The sequence below is a fragment of the Rhinolophus ferrumequinum genome, chromosome 22, assembly GCF_004115265.2.
Source record: "Rhinolophus ferrumequinum isolate MPI-CBG mRhiFer1 chromosome 22, mRhiFer1_v1.p, whole genome shotgun sequence".
Classification (NCBI taxonomy): Eukaryota; Metazoa; Chordata; class Mammalia; order Chiroptera; family Rhinolophidae; genus Rhinolophus; species Rhinolophus ferrumequinum.
In genome coordinates, this window is record NC_046305.1 from 23,919,842 (window position 1) to 23,933,249 (window position 13,408).

At 39.9% G+C, this 13,408-nt stretch overlaps 1 protein-coding gene across 1 annotated transcript in view; it reads right to left on the minus strand.

Annotated features, from left to right (window-relative positions):
- CR1 (complement C3b/C4b receptor 1 (Knops blood group)) overlaps positions 1-13,408 on the minus strand; it is an 88,659-nt gene that overhangs the window by 42,623 nt on the left and 32,628 nt on the right. The window contains 5 exon segments of the mRNA XM_033093429.1: positions 501-719; positions 3,005-3,090; positions 6,323-6,425; positions 6,519-6,698; positions 11,078-11,476. Coding sequence (XP_032949320.1) covers positions 501-719; positions 3,005-3,090; positions 6,323-6,425; positions 6,519-6,698; positions 11,078-11,476 — 987 coding nt within the window.

A 13,408-nucleotide genomic window follows, 5' to 3' on the forward strand; every position in this document is an offset into this window, starting at 1 on the left:
ACTTCAATGGCTAAAATTAGTGTGGGCTAAGGAAAAGGTAAGCCTTAGTTAAATTCAGAACTTAGCCACCCAAATTAGCCAAAGGAATCTGTGTGATTTATCTATAATGCAGTTCAACTTTCCTAGAGAATGCACAGGATCTCAGCCCAAATGGGTAATTAAAGGTGACTTTGCCTGACTTTGTTCTCTGCTGGCCTGTGCTTCCCTCCAAAACCTGTGATGATGGTATAACTTATGTAACTGAAGGTTCATAGGTGTTTGCTTTCAATTCCTATGGTTTGAAATCATTTTCTTCCAATTCTCGTGAGAAATAGAACCGCCACCCACCACATCCCTCTCTTTTTACCAGCCCCCTACCAGCAAAAGTCATCAGAATCTTATTACTGATTTGGCGATTAATTGTGAAGTGCACAAATAAACATGAAACTAACTGCAATACTTTGGAAAATCTGGTTGAGATATTCTGAAACCATTTGGGATGTGGGGTGGTATGCGCTAACCTGGAAGTCCACAGCGAGGGGCAGGGCCGCTCCAAAGCCCGTTCCCCTGACTGTCACTTGTACAGCGGATGGTGCTCTCCCCAAAGAGGCTGAAGGTCATCCCTCTGTCTGGGTGGGGGTCACATGTGTAAGTTACTTCTTTTCCAAAAGGAAAGACTTCCAGAGGGTTTCCTGTGTGTCTTCCATGAAGGATATCTGGAGGATTTGGGCACAAGATTTCTGGAAAGAAGGCAAGAGCTCTAAGTTTCATTGAGGACAGCTATGGTTGGTGTTACCTGAAAACAGTTATGGCAGTACACCTTTTGTGTAGGCCTTTGATGACATGGACTGTATGAAATGAGATCTCAATTTCGTTTTTTTTATGGAAAAAGTACAGGTAACACCCATATAACACAGCACTTCTATAACACGGTTTTGCTCTAACACGGTTCGAGAGTTGGGGGAAACCCTCGTACAACACAGCATCCTAGAACACGTTTCACTCTAACACGGTTTGAGAAATAGAGAAATCTCCGAACAACATGGAACGTCATAAGAGCTTTTAAGAGCAAAAGATATCTCATTTGAAATTAGGGAAATCCCTGAACAACACGGAATGTAATAAAAGCTTAATAGTGATGACAAAGAAAACATTATTTAATACATATTAATATGGTATACTTTTGGTGAAAATTGCTTTAATAAGATATTTCTCCTAATTATAAAAATATAATAGTATTTTTTTTTTTTAATTTTTGGAACCGAACCTCCTTTTTTGTACTAGTTCTGTGTTTCGTATAACGTGGATTCGCATAACGGCATTTTTTAGGAACCTGACAACCGTGTTATACGGGGTACCTGTAGAAAAGAAATTTGCTTATCTTGAATCTTCCAGATAGTTAAGTTTTCTGGGTAATAGAAACTTAACACCTATAATTAAGTACCAAAATTTTAAAGAAGAAAAATAACCATTTGGAGGGTAACTCATTCATTTACTCCATACATATTAAGGGAGCACTTATTCTGTGTCAGCCACTCATCAGGGACTGAGGATATAATGGTGAAGACCACTGGTAAAGTCACTGTCCTCCAAAGGAACTTACTTTCTTGGGAAATATTTCTACCATGTATTCCATGTGTACTAATGACCTTAAAGATATGAAGTGACCTTAAAGATATGAACCCTTGCTGATACTGGTCATCAGTCTCGATCACAACAGTAGTGCTGACACAATGAATTGAAACATCGATGGTCATTGTAAAAACTCTAATGATTCAGGCTGCTTTGTTTTTGAAAGTGCATGGATCTGTTTATGATTTATTTCTCTTCTTTACTTTCTGTCAGGCTTCAAATTGTTACTTCTTTCTAGTATGTGCTTGTCTGTTTAAAACACTCTCCTCTTCACTTCTACTTGGCATTTCTAACTAGGCATGGGGTTAGGAAGAGGGTACATCAACTAGTAAGAGTAATAAAAAAATAAGAAAGATAGTCCAACTAATAACCGAGCTCTAATGTATGCCAGTAGCACAGCCACTGTCATGTTACATGAAGGAACAATGGTTATCTTGGAGAGCAGGCATCTATGTATAAGTTATGTTCTCATAAGCTTTACTATGAAAAGCACGTTATGATGTCTGAGTAGATTTCTAGCAACATAAACATTATAGTGAAACTTGATGGTTTAAAAATATATTTTTTCTAATCTTTAGGATCAAGAGATGAAGAAAAGTCCAGTCTTCCATTGGGGAAAATATAAAGGGGTAGACTAGGAGAAATCAGTAGTGATGCTGCATATTGGAGATTCATTTTTTAATCAGCTTATTTTTTCTGAATCTTTACATTTATTTAGGTACATATTTTGGTAATTTAAGGAGTCTTAAGCTGTTTACCCTGTGTAATGCTGTTCCCCACTTTCCCCTCATTCCTTCATTGCTCTGATCTATCACTTCCATAACATTTATTTGTGGTTTTTTTTTCCTGACCATCTCCCTGCTTGAGTATAAGTAACATGGAGATGGGGAATTAAGTGACTTGTTCACTGCTGTAACACCAGTGCTTAGAAGATCACCAAGCACACATATGAATTTAGTAAATAATTGATTGAATGAATGTTTCACATTTATACATTAGCAAATAAAAAAATTATAGAGATTGTACTTTGATAGGAGGAAAAAAGAAAAAGAAAGGAGGGCAGGAGGAAAGGAGGGAGGAAAGAAAGAAAGAAGGAAGGAAGACAGCTTTACATTATTGAATCTCTCCTGAGTTAGAGGCAAACTGCTACAGGATTTATCACATGGAACAGAATTCAAGACGACAGAGACTGAGAAAATGGTTCCCAAAAACACATGGTGCACAGCAAAATGCATCACAACAAATTGATCACAAATAAATACTATTAAAATAGCAACTCTCAATAATTTAGATTAGAAAGTAAATGAAAGAACCACAACAGGGAGCTCACAGGTCAAAATAGTCAACAGATTAAGGGGAGAGATTAGTCTAAATTGTTATTCCTTCTACTCACGCTCACATGCGGGAACACTGCTATTCCAAAGGCTTTCCATTCCAACCAAGACACAATGACTGGCAGAACTGCCTTTTAGTTGGAATCTAAAAAAGAAAATGGTACTGAATAAGTGAGCTGTTTCAGCAAAAATGCCATTAGTTTGCAATCTCGGGCTCTGCCATAGATCTCAATATTTTGAGGACTGGAAACAAACAGGTGGCAGAGGTTCAGAGGAATCTGGACACATCACAGCCTCTATTAAAGGAGAACAGTAAAGCACAGTAATTGGTCACATAACATGTTGTCCCAGCCTGAATTGAAGAAGGTAGTTGTAGCCGCCATCTTCTTGATCCTGGACTCAGACTCAGAGAAGTGACTCTCTAGCTGATCACCCCATGAGGAACCTGATAAATCTACTCATTGTCATTATGGGAAATCCAGTCTATGCAACATCCTCCTAAGGCTAACACTGGAACAGCAAGTAAAGCAGCTCCCAGTTTGGATTGGAAAAACAGAGAATAACTAGAAAAGTAACAAAGATTGTTATGATGGATGTGATGGATTTGAAGAGGGCATGAAAGAGCACGTTAGGCTATTGAAGTGTAAGTGTGAATACTCTAGGGAAAAAGAAAGGAGATTGGAAATGACTTTTGCATGAAATCAAGCAGAATTCTCAATGTCTACAGGACCATGATGGCTCCTAAGTTGTATTGGGTACTGGTATTTGGTGCCTGCCAACATTCTTTGGAACATCTTGAGATCAGGTGTGTTGTTGCACATGTTTGACACTTCCCATGGAGAGACGTTCACATGGTCAAGGGCACTAGGTTCCCGTAAACCAGTTGATAATCTGATCTAAAACATTAACATCAGCCATCATCATCCCAGTACAGAGCCCTTAGCCCATTACTAACCAGAAGATATGTAACTGGATAAAATAATGTTTATTTGTATACTTTCACTCCTACTACAAATTTCACTCTTGATGGTGTAGGGAAGATGTTAAGAAAATGCGCCTTCATTGCCTGATGTAACGTAGCTTTTTTGTCTGTTTGTCTGTTTTCCTCACCTGGGGTGATATTAGTCTCCCCCAAGTGAGGTGGTTGGTCAGATTAAGGTTGGCTTTTGCTTTCCTCACATGACAGACTGCCTATGAGATTGTTCCCTTGGTGAGGTTGGCTTTCTGTTTAACTCTTGGTGGGCTTTTGGTTTCTTCACGTGAAAGACTGCCTGTGAGATTTTCCGTCCTGTGAGGTTGGTGGTTGGATTTCTGTTTAACTCTTGGTTGGCTTTTCTTCCCTCCATGAGAGACTGCATGTGAGGTGCTGGTCAGCTGATTAGCTTTTTGTTCCTTTGTTCTCCCCTGCAACATGAGAGACTGTATGAGGGGTTCCCTCCCAGGAGAGACTGCATGGGAAGAGCTGGTTAGTTTTGGATTACCTGTTTGTTCCTTTGTTCCCCCACATGAGAGACTGCATGTGGAGTGATAGTTAGTTTAGGCTTAAGAGAATTTCTCTCGTCTCATTCCCAGCAGGAGAGATGGGATGATGTTGCCCTGTGTCTGTTTTGCCCTCTTCAGCAGATGAGATGGAGAAGTAACTAGTCAGTTATATCAGAGTGACATGACAGGCATGTTTCCAGGCTTTCGAAGGCCTTGGGCTGATGGTCCCAGGCAAGAACAGTAAGTATTGCTTGTCTGAATGAACTGGCCCTTCAGATGGAGTGCAAACTTGCAGCTTGTAGCATCAGGAGACACCTCAGTTTTCCAGCTACAGACCTGGCAAGGTTTTGATTCCTGACCTTTCCACTGTTGTTTTGCCACAGTTTGGTGAACTTTTGGGATCTATGGTAATAGTTGCTATCCTATAAAATTTGTTGATGCTTTTGGATACTCCTTATTGATGTTATAAGCAATATTTTATCACATAACTGCTGAACCATCCTGGAACTGGCCATTCCCTGAGGGGAGGCCAGGACAAGGAGCTTGGCTCTAAGGTACATCTGAAAAAATTTATAAGACAGACCTCAGTTGGCAGTGTAATTTCATCTTTTGTCGTTGGTGATTGTTCATCATTTTCACATTTTGGAAACTTGCATGCAACATGCAGCTTTTAACACCAGGAGATGCCCTGACTTCAAGCCGCGGAACTGGTGAGGTCTGGCTGGTTCCCCATCTCTCCAGTGTTGTTCCCCATGGTTAGCCTTCTCAAGAACTTGTTAGCATTTTAGAAACTTGTATGCAGCTTGCAGCTTGTAACCTCAGGAGACGCCCTAACTTCCAGCAACAACAACAGCAATGGCAACGGCATCAACAACAGCAGCAACGTTCTTAAAAACTTGTTAACATTTTAGAAACTTATATGCAGTTTGCAGTTGCAGCATCAGGAGAAGCCTTAGTTTTCTAGACATGGATCTGGCAAGGTTTTGATTCCTGACCTTTCCACTATTGTTTCCCCACAGTTTGGTCAGCTTTTGGCACATACTGTAATAGTTGCCATCCTATAAAATTTATTGCTGCTTTTGGATACTCCTTATTGATGTTGTTTGTGTATTTAGCCAAGTGATTTTTGATCAATAGTAAACATATGTTGAGATCTCTTGAACTTACATGTGTGTATACTCCTTTGACATGACATTGTAATCAACACATATAGTTTAGTCTTAACCACCTTTACTTCGGTCGTTAGCACAGTCCAATAATTGCTTTGTCTTTTGCTGTTGCATACTGCTAAATAAATTGATTAGCTATTGCTAAATAAATCAATTACTCCCATTCTAGTGTGTGCTCCCTTTTCTTTTCTCCGCTCATCATTACAGATGGTTAAAACATTTCCTGAGGGATCGCTGCATAAATTATATAAATGTCTAACCACTATGCTGTACACTTGCAACTAATATAAAATAATATTGAATGTCAACTGTACCTGAAAAAAAATGGAAAGAAGTAAAAAATACGTTTAGAAAATTCCCTCAAATAATTCTGAAATTATCTTAGTTATTTTTAATAAGCTTATTGTTACATAGCAAACTTTTCCCAGGACTCTCCAAGTTACTTATCCTTCTCTGCTTGAAAAATATGATTTTTTTCACTGAATGTGTCACTTATGTGTATTCTTAACAAGTGTTTGTCTTTATCTTTGAATCTCCCATTCAATATATGTCCCAGTTTTTCCTTCATATTATATGTTATTACTGCCATCTATTTTTTTACTCTTCCTTCCCATATATATTCCCCAAATTTAATCTCCTTGATGTTTTTTAGCCAAATCTTCCCTTTTTGAAGTAACTTCTAACTCCAATTTCAGTGTTCAGAAAGCCAGGCAAACTCACACTTACCCTTCATTACAAACGAAGGACACTTTTGCCCCAAGCTGGAGATTAAGTGGAAAGAGCACACGACCATTAGGGAGTTGGTCCAGGAAGTCAGCACATGATTTCACTGGAGAAAAAGAAAAACAAACAGAAATAACACTGGCACATGGAGAATAACGGCACAAATTTAAAGTGTCAAACCAGACGAGAGTGTAGGCACCTGCACATCTGGGGGGTGCTGGGCTCCATTCTCCCTGGGATGTACAGCTCAGAGAGGCAGCCCCTCTGAGATCATAGCTAGGCTCACAGCTGTAGTACACTTCCTGTCCAGGGGAAAAGTTCTCCTTGTTGTTGCTGAGGGTGTGCTTCCCATGCAAGATTTCTGGAGGTGGCTGACATACTGGGGAAAGAGAATCAAGTGCTGTTAATTGTGTGAAAATAACTCTCCCTGAGGGGTAACGGCCAACAAAGTCATAACTATAAGTATGTATGTTGTAAAAAATCTGGTAGATGAAAACCATCGTTTTATTAATGACAAAATGAGAGAGAGAAAGACAGACAGACAGACAGACAGACAGACACAGAGAGACAGACAGAGAGACAGAGAGAGAGAGAGAGAGAGAGAGAGAGAGAGAGAGAGACTTGCCAAAAAGCCATGAAATTGATGCACTGCAGAACTGTGACTAGAACTGAAATATCCTTGATTCAATAATTTTTCATCTGAAGAACTGACCTAAGATTACACCACAGACAGTTCCCTTTTAGAATGTTTCCTATTGCTGGTCATCCAGTACACAATTGTTAAGATGGAAGCATTTTTATATCTTCATGCTACCTTTCTAGAAAGGTATCACCAATTTGTAGTCCACATTTTAGGCAATAAGGAAAGTTTCTACCCAAGTCTCATCTCACCGATTTGCCAATCACCAGTCACACTCTAAGGCACCCAGAAGAATTCAGAGCTCTTCCCATTCCCTTTCACTCCTCTCTCAGTGGCCACCAGACATGGGTTGGAAGAGAACTATGAGTTTCCTCTCTATACTCTGTATACCCAGGTGCTGCTTAAACATTTATTTTATTCCAATGAGAAGGTGGGCAACCATTGAATGAAATCTTCTTAAAGAAGAAAAAGCTACAGTCCTCATGAGAGTGCATATTGCACAGAGCATATTGTAACTGAGTCTCTGACTCTCTCTTTAAACGGTTTGCATTCAGAATCAGAACGCACTTAAGTCTCAACTAAATTATATAAAACTGTAGTTATATTAAAAATAATTTAGTCTTGGCTTACAACAGATCTGTTCCCCTGTCTGGACTTCAGCTTTCTCAAGTATAAAATGGGGGATTGGAGGAGAATAAATGACCTGCTTAAGGACTTCATAAATGTCCTTAATGGTATAAAACCCATTTTCAGGGCTCATTACCCTCCGCCTCCCCTGATTAAGAACTACAAAGTTATGTGATATTTAAGTGCTGTGTTGGTTAAATTTTTGTTGACTCACAGCCAACACCTCTGCATTCTCCTTTGACCATTGAGGCTGGAAAGCCTGCAAACTACAATTGCTTATCTTCCTTGCGAGCTGGATTCTGGTTAAGCTCTGTCAATTGGTGACATATATAGCAAATTAAAAGGCAGGGACGAGACTATCCTAGCTGGAAAGGAGATTGGTACCTCATGACAGCAAGGTAAGGTTTACGTTCAGCCTTTCCAGGTGGTCTCTGCTGACATCATGGGCAAGGGTAGAGGGCAGGTGGGGAGGTGGTGGCAGGGCTCATTACTTCTTGGTGGGGGATGAAAGTTTCAGCTCTCCACTCAGCCTTCGACCCCTGAGGGATTTGAGGGATTTGAAAGAGGGATTTGAAGAGACTCATTACAGCCTAAAAACGGTGAAATTTTAGGCTCCCCACATAGCCTTTGCTGTGTGAGTAGAGGCTATACCACAATATTGTCTAAAAGTTTTCTGTTTTGCTAGATTGCCCCTGTTCTGTCCTTTGGTTGGAGAGCAGGCTTTGGTTGGGGCTTTTTGTGTCTGCACCTATTGGGATTTCCTGGCTATCACTTTCTTCAGCTCTAAGTCTGGGAGACATGAAGCAGAAACAAAACTTGGGGAACTCACAGTGGTCTTACGTTCCTTGGCCAGTGTGCCTTTTCAGTTTTCAGAATCTCCTTATGTTTGGTATATATATATATATATATATATATATATATATATATATATATATATATATATTCTTTCCAGGGTTTTTAGTTTTACTCAGGGAAAAGTCTATCTAACTGATCTTTCCAAAAGTAGAAGACAATCGACATTATCTTTTATAATAATTTTTGTAATATATATTATATTGGCGATGATCCATTCAGTATATACAGTATTATAAATTCTTTCTCAATAGAAAATTTAGATCAACTTATCTTGGGAGTAATTGGATAAGCTAAGATAAAGTTATATTGATAAAAACTACCATACTGCCATTTCTATGGTCCTTCTACAAGCTACAAAATACACGACTACAGTTTCAGTTCTGAGCTACTTAAAAAAGCAATGAAATATTTGAATCACTGCCTCCCAGTGTTTAGGGAAAAATAGAAAAATTTTTAAAAGAATTTCAGTAAGTGGAATAGGATTGCCAACCTTTTTTGTATTTTATGTCCAGAAATATTTACTGTTATTTAGTAGGATTTGGTTTATTTTATCAAAGACTACAATTCCTTAATTGTTAAGTCACATCAAGAACTGTCTACATTAGCTAAGCTGTTTGAAAAAGTATTTCCATGTGCTCTTTCCAACTGGTGGAGTTCTGCCAAATACCTGTAGTATTTCTTATGTGAATGTCTCAGTGAGCTCAGCTGCTTAGACCTAAAACATATCTCAATGAAAACGAGTAATTATTTGCATTTCAATAATATAAAGGGTTGTCAGATTTAGCAAAAACAAAGTAAAGCAAAATACAACGAAAAAATATAGTGCAACAGTTGGATTTGAGTTTCAGATAACTAACAAGTGGTTTTTTTGTATAAGTATACCCCATGCAATATTTGAGACACACTTATATGAAACAATTGTTTACTGATGGTCTGAAATTCAAATTTAACTGGGCATTTTGTATTTTACCTGACAACGCTATGTTTTAAAATGTCAAAAGAAAAATATAGCTCACCACACAAAAGCTAACTTTCTATGTACGTGCTAGACATTTTTAAAAGGTATCAAATATAATGGGTTGTATTTTTGAAATTGCTCAGATTAATCATAAAAGTTAACACAGAAGCAAAAAATTATGGTCCAAAAAATACTAAAGCAGAATAAAAGTAACTGGTTAGGACGTATAAAATAAATAAATGCATTTTATATTTTACCATTTCTTTTTGTGTTCAAGAGAGGGAAGAGAAGAGAGAGAGAGAGAGATTGACTCGACTACAGCGATAGTAGAGAGCGGTAAAGATTAAAAGAACAGTTTTTATACAGGAAAACAGACTGTATTTGTGCTTCTGCTAAGGGAAATGAAAAAAAACCCAAAAAAGCCTTTGAACACTGAGACTGAGAAATGCTGGAGGAGGAGCCCGTGAGAAGCAATGCTATTAGGTGGGGCCAAAAGCAATTGCGGATTTTACAATTATTTTAAACCTTTTCAGCCACAGTTGCTTCTGCACCAACCTAATAATTGCAGGGCATGCTGAGTTGAGGGATGATTACAATTTAGGGGCCAAATACTATTTTTTTAATCTATAGCCTACGCATATGGAAAGACTTTTAAGCATTAAATATTCTAACCTACAAGAAATTATTATTGTCATTAATCATTATCTTTGGAACAGTAAGCTTATATAAAACTAGACATTAGGGCAAGTTTTCATGTAATATTAAACCTGGCATAAGGAAAATGAATCAAGGGCTAGGGGGAAAAAAAAGGCAGGGACGAGATAGAAGCCATTGTTCTAAAGGAGGCTCGGGAAGTGGCAGTGTTGATGGCTCTTGCTTAGCAGCAGCAATTTTACTTCTAGCAATGCATGACTTTGGCTCCAGCAACCTCAGCCATATCCTGGGAGCAGTGGTGCCTCCTGCACCATTAGCAGCATTGGAGGACAGACTGCCAATTGACACTTTCAGTAGTGAGCGCACGTGCCTATGTCTACTCCAGGAGGAATGGCGGCTTCGTGCTGTCTGGTAACAATGCCTTCCTCCTTTTGCTCCTCCTGCCCTTCCAACATCCTTATATCCTATTGTCTGTACTCCTTGAGATATCTAGACTGGTTTTTATTTTCTATGGCTCTGCAGTCAGGCAGACTTGGGCTTTAGTCATCTGTCTGAAAGTTAATATCTGTTTACTGTTGGAAAGTTATCTAACCTCTATAACACTCATTTTCACTGTTAAATATGCAAACAATTGTAGTAACCTTTGATTTCACGATTCAGTGCACATACAGCCTGTATTGTGGTACCTGACCAGAGAAATCATTCATTAGATATTAGCAATCATTATACTCAAGACTAACTGACAGACAACGAAGAATGGACGTAGTGATGCATGCTGATAACTTCTGTTTATAAGAATCCCAAGGAAACTTCACATTCTTTGACCAGATTCATCTTTGCTTATCAATTTTAACACACACACATACACTTACACATACTTTCTTTATATCACATTCCCTCCCAAAAACATGGATTCAATGACACTGCTCACCACACATTTTTCTACCAGAAGAAACACTAATCTTCTGATCTTCCCACAACTCATATCATCCACAGGCCTCTTCAAGGCCCCAGTTAGACTCACCCCTGGAACAGCTGGGCAACTCTGGCTCCCATTGGTTCTGGGCCCGGCACCGCACACTGGAGGATCCTTTCATGACAAAGCCAGGCTGACACCTAAACCTCACAATTTCATTTAAGGAAAACAAGCTTCTGTTTTCAGACTCCCTTATTCCATTTTCAACAACTGGAGGCGTGCATTTATTAGGTGTTATGCACTGAGGGGGAGGGCCACTCCAGACGCCGATTTGATCGCCTTTGCTGGTGCAATATATGGAGGCCTCGCCGATGAGGTCATACTGCTTTCTCCCTCTCTTTTCATGTTTGCAGTGATAGGTCACCACCGTTCCATATTGAAAATACTCTCTGTTGGTGCTAACGAAATCTCCATTGGCGATGGCTGGTGGTGGCTCACAAAGAATACCTGGGAAAGGAAAAGCAATTTAAATAATAATGAATTAAAATAACTAGTGAGATAAGATGGTGCAATAGGTAAACTTTGTACTTGGGTCTTCTTATGACCACAACAAAATTACAACTAAACTACAGAACAACCGTCATTGAGAATTGCCTGAAGTAAAGCTGGACAGTAGTCCTGTAACTAAGAAAATACAGAAGAAACTACATCAAGACTGGAAGAAGGGGCAGAGACACAGAATAGGCTGGATCCATACCTGCATGTGGTGATTAAAAATTAGGAGGGAAATTTGGCTGTGGAGCTCCTCCTTGAAGGAATTAGGGGTCCCAGCTCCACACCACCCAGCCTAGGGTTCCAGTGACTGGGAGAGACATCCCCCTAATTTGTGGCTGTGAAAACCAGCGGAAATTGTGGCTAGGTGAGATAGAAGATGGTTAGAGTTGCAGGTGTTCCTCTTACAGGGCCCACACATGGATTGACTCACTCACTCTGAGCTCCAGTCCTGGGGCAGCAGCTCCTGAGGCACCAGTGACATACAGGAAGGAAATGAATTATCTGGCTGCAGGGCAGGATAGACAACTTTCTCCCAGACAGAAGTGCTAGCAGAAGCAATTGTTTCTCTGTTGAGCCCTCCCCACACCCAGTATGTAGACACAGAGCGATGCCATGTCTGAGTGTCTATCAACCTGGCTAACAACATTCACCCTGCCCTTGTGATTTCCTGAGACCCCCATCCCACTCAACTTGCAGGCCCACCCAAACTGATTCCAATTATTTTTTTCCACCCAAACAGCCTGTCTTGGCCCATGATTTGGACTTTCCAATATTTTCTCAAAGATTCAGATGCCCCCAAAAGAAGCATCTGGCCTTAGCATGGTCCACACCCCTTGCTAAGCAGCCCCAAACCTGGCACACGAGACAGGTGGCCTTGGTTCCCAGCGTAGCCTCTCCTAGGCACCTCCAAGCCTAGTGCCACTGTCAACCATCTGCTAATTGCTATGTGGCTGATGACAGGTGGCCCCAGGGTTACAAACTGGGCAGCCAGCTTTGGACAGAGCTGGAGCACCATCTGGCTGTCTCTAGTATAACACACCCAAAGAGCAGACTGGGAAGGCACCACAGCCCTGCTAAAGTGAATCCTGTTCCATAGAGTCAGCTCCTGCACAACAATCCCTCCACTGTAGTCACAGCCCGTCCTCACAACCAATCAGCCTGAGGGTCAATCCCTTCCACTGACATGCAAACAGCAACCAAAGCTCAACTACAACAGGAGGACACAAGAAATACACACAAGTTATACACACCTGCAGCACTCGGCTCAGGTGACCAGGAAGACTGCGTCACTGGGCCACACAGACACCTACTATATAAGACCACTGTACTAAGACTGGGAGACATAGCAGCCCTACCTAATATGTAGAAACAAACACAGGAAGCTGCCAAAATGGGGAGACAAAGAAACATGATCCAATTAAAAGAACAGAACCAATCTCCAGAAAACGTACTAAGGATTCTATCAGACACAGAATTTGAAACACTGGTTGCAAGGATGCTCAGTGATCTGAGACAACTTCAACAAAGAGATAGGAAACATAAAAATAGAGATAGAAAGCATAAAAAAAGAACTAGTCAGAAATAGAATACAATAACTGAAGGGAAGAATAGATTAGTCGGAATTGACAGTAGATTAGATGAAGCAGAAGATTGAATAAGTGATTTAGAAAATAAGGTAGCCAAAAACACCCAAACAAACTGCAAAAAGAAAAATTAATCCAAAAAATGAAGATAGTTTAAGGGGCCTCTGGGGCATCATCAAGTATACCAACATTCACATCATTGGAGTACCAGAAAGAGAAGAGAGAAAGCAAGTAATTGAAAAAGGTTTTTGAAGAAATAATGATGGAAAACTTCCTTAACCTGGTGAAGGAATTAGACATA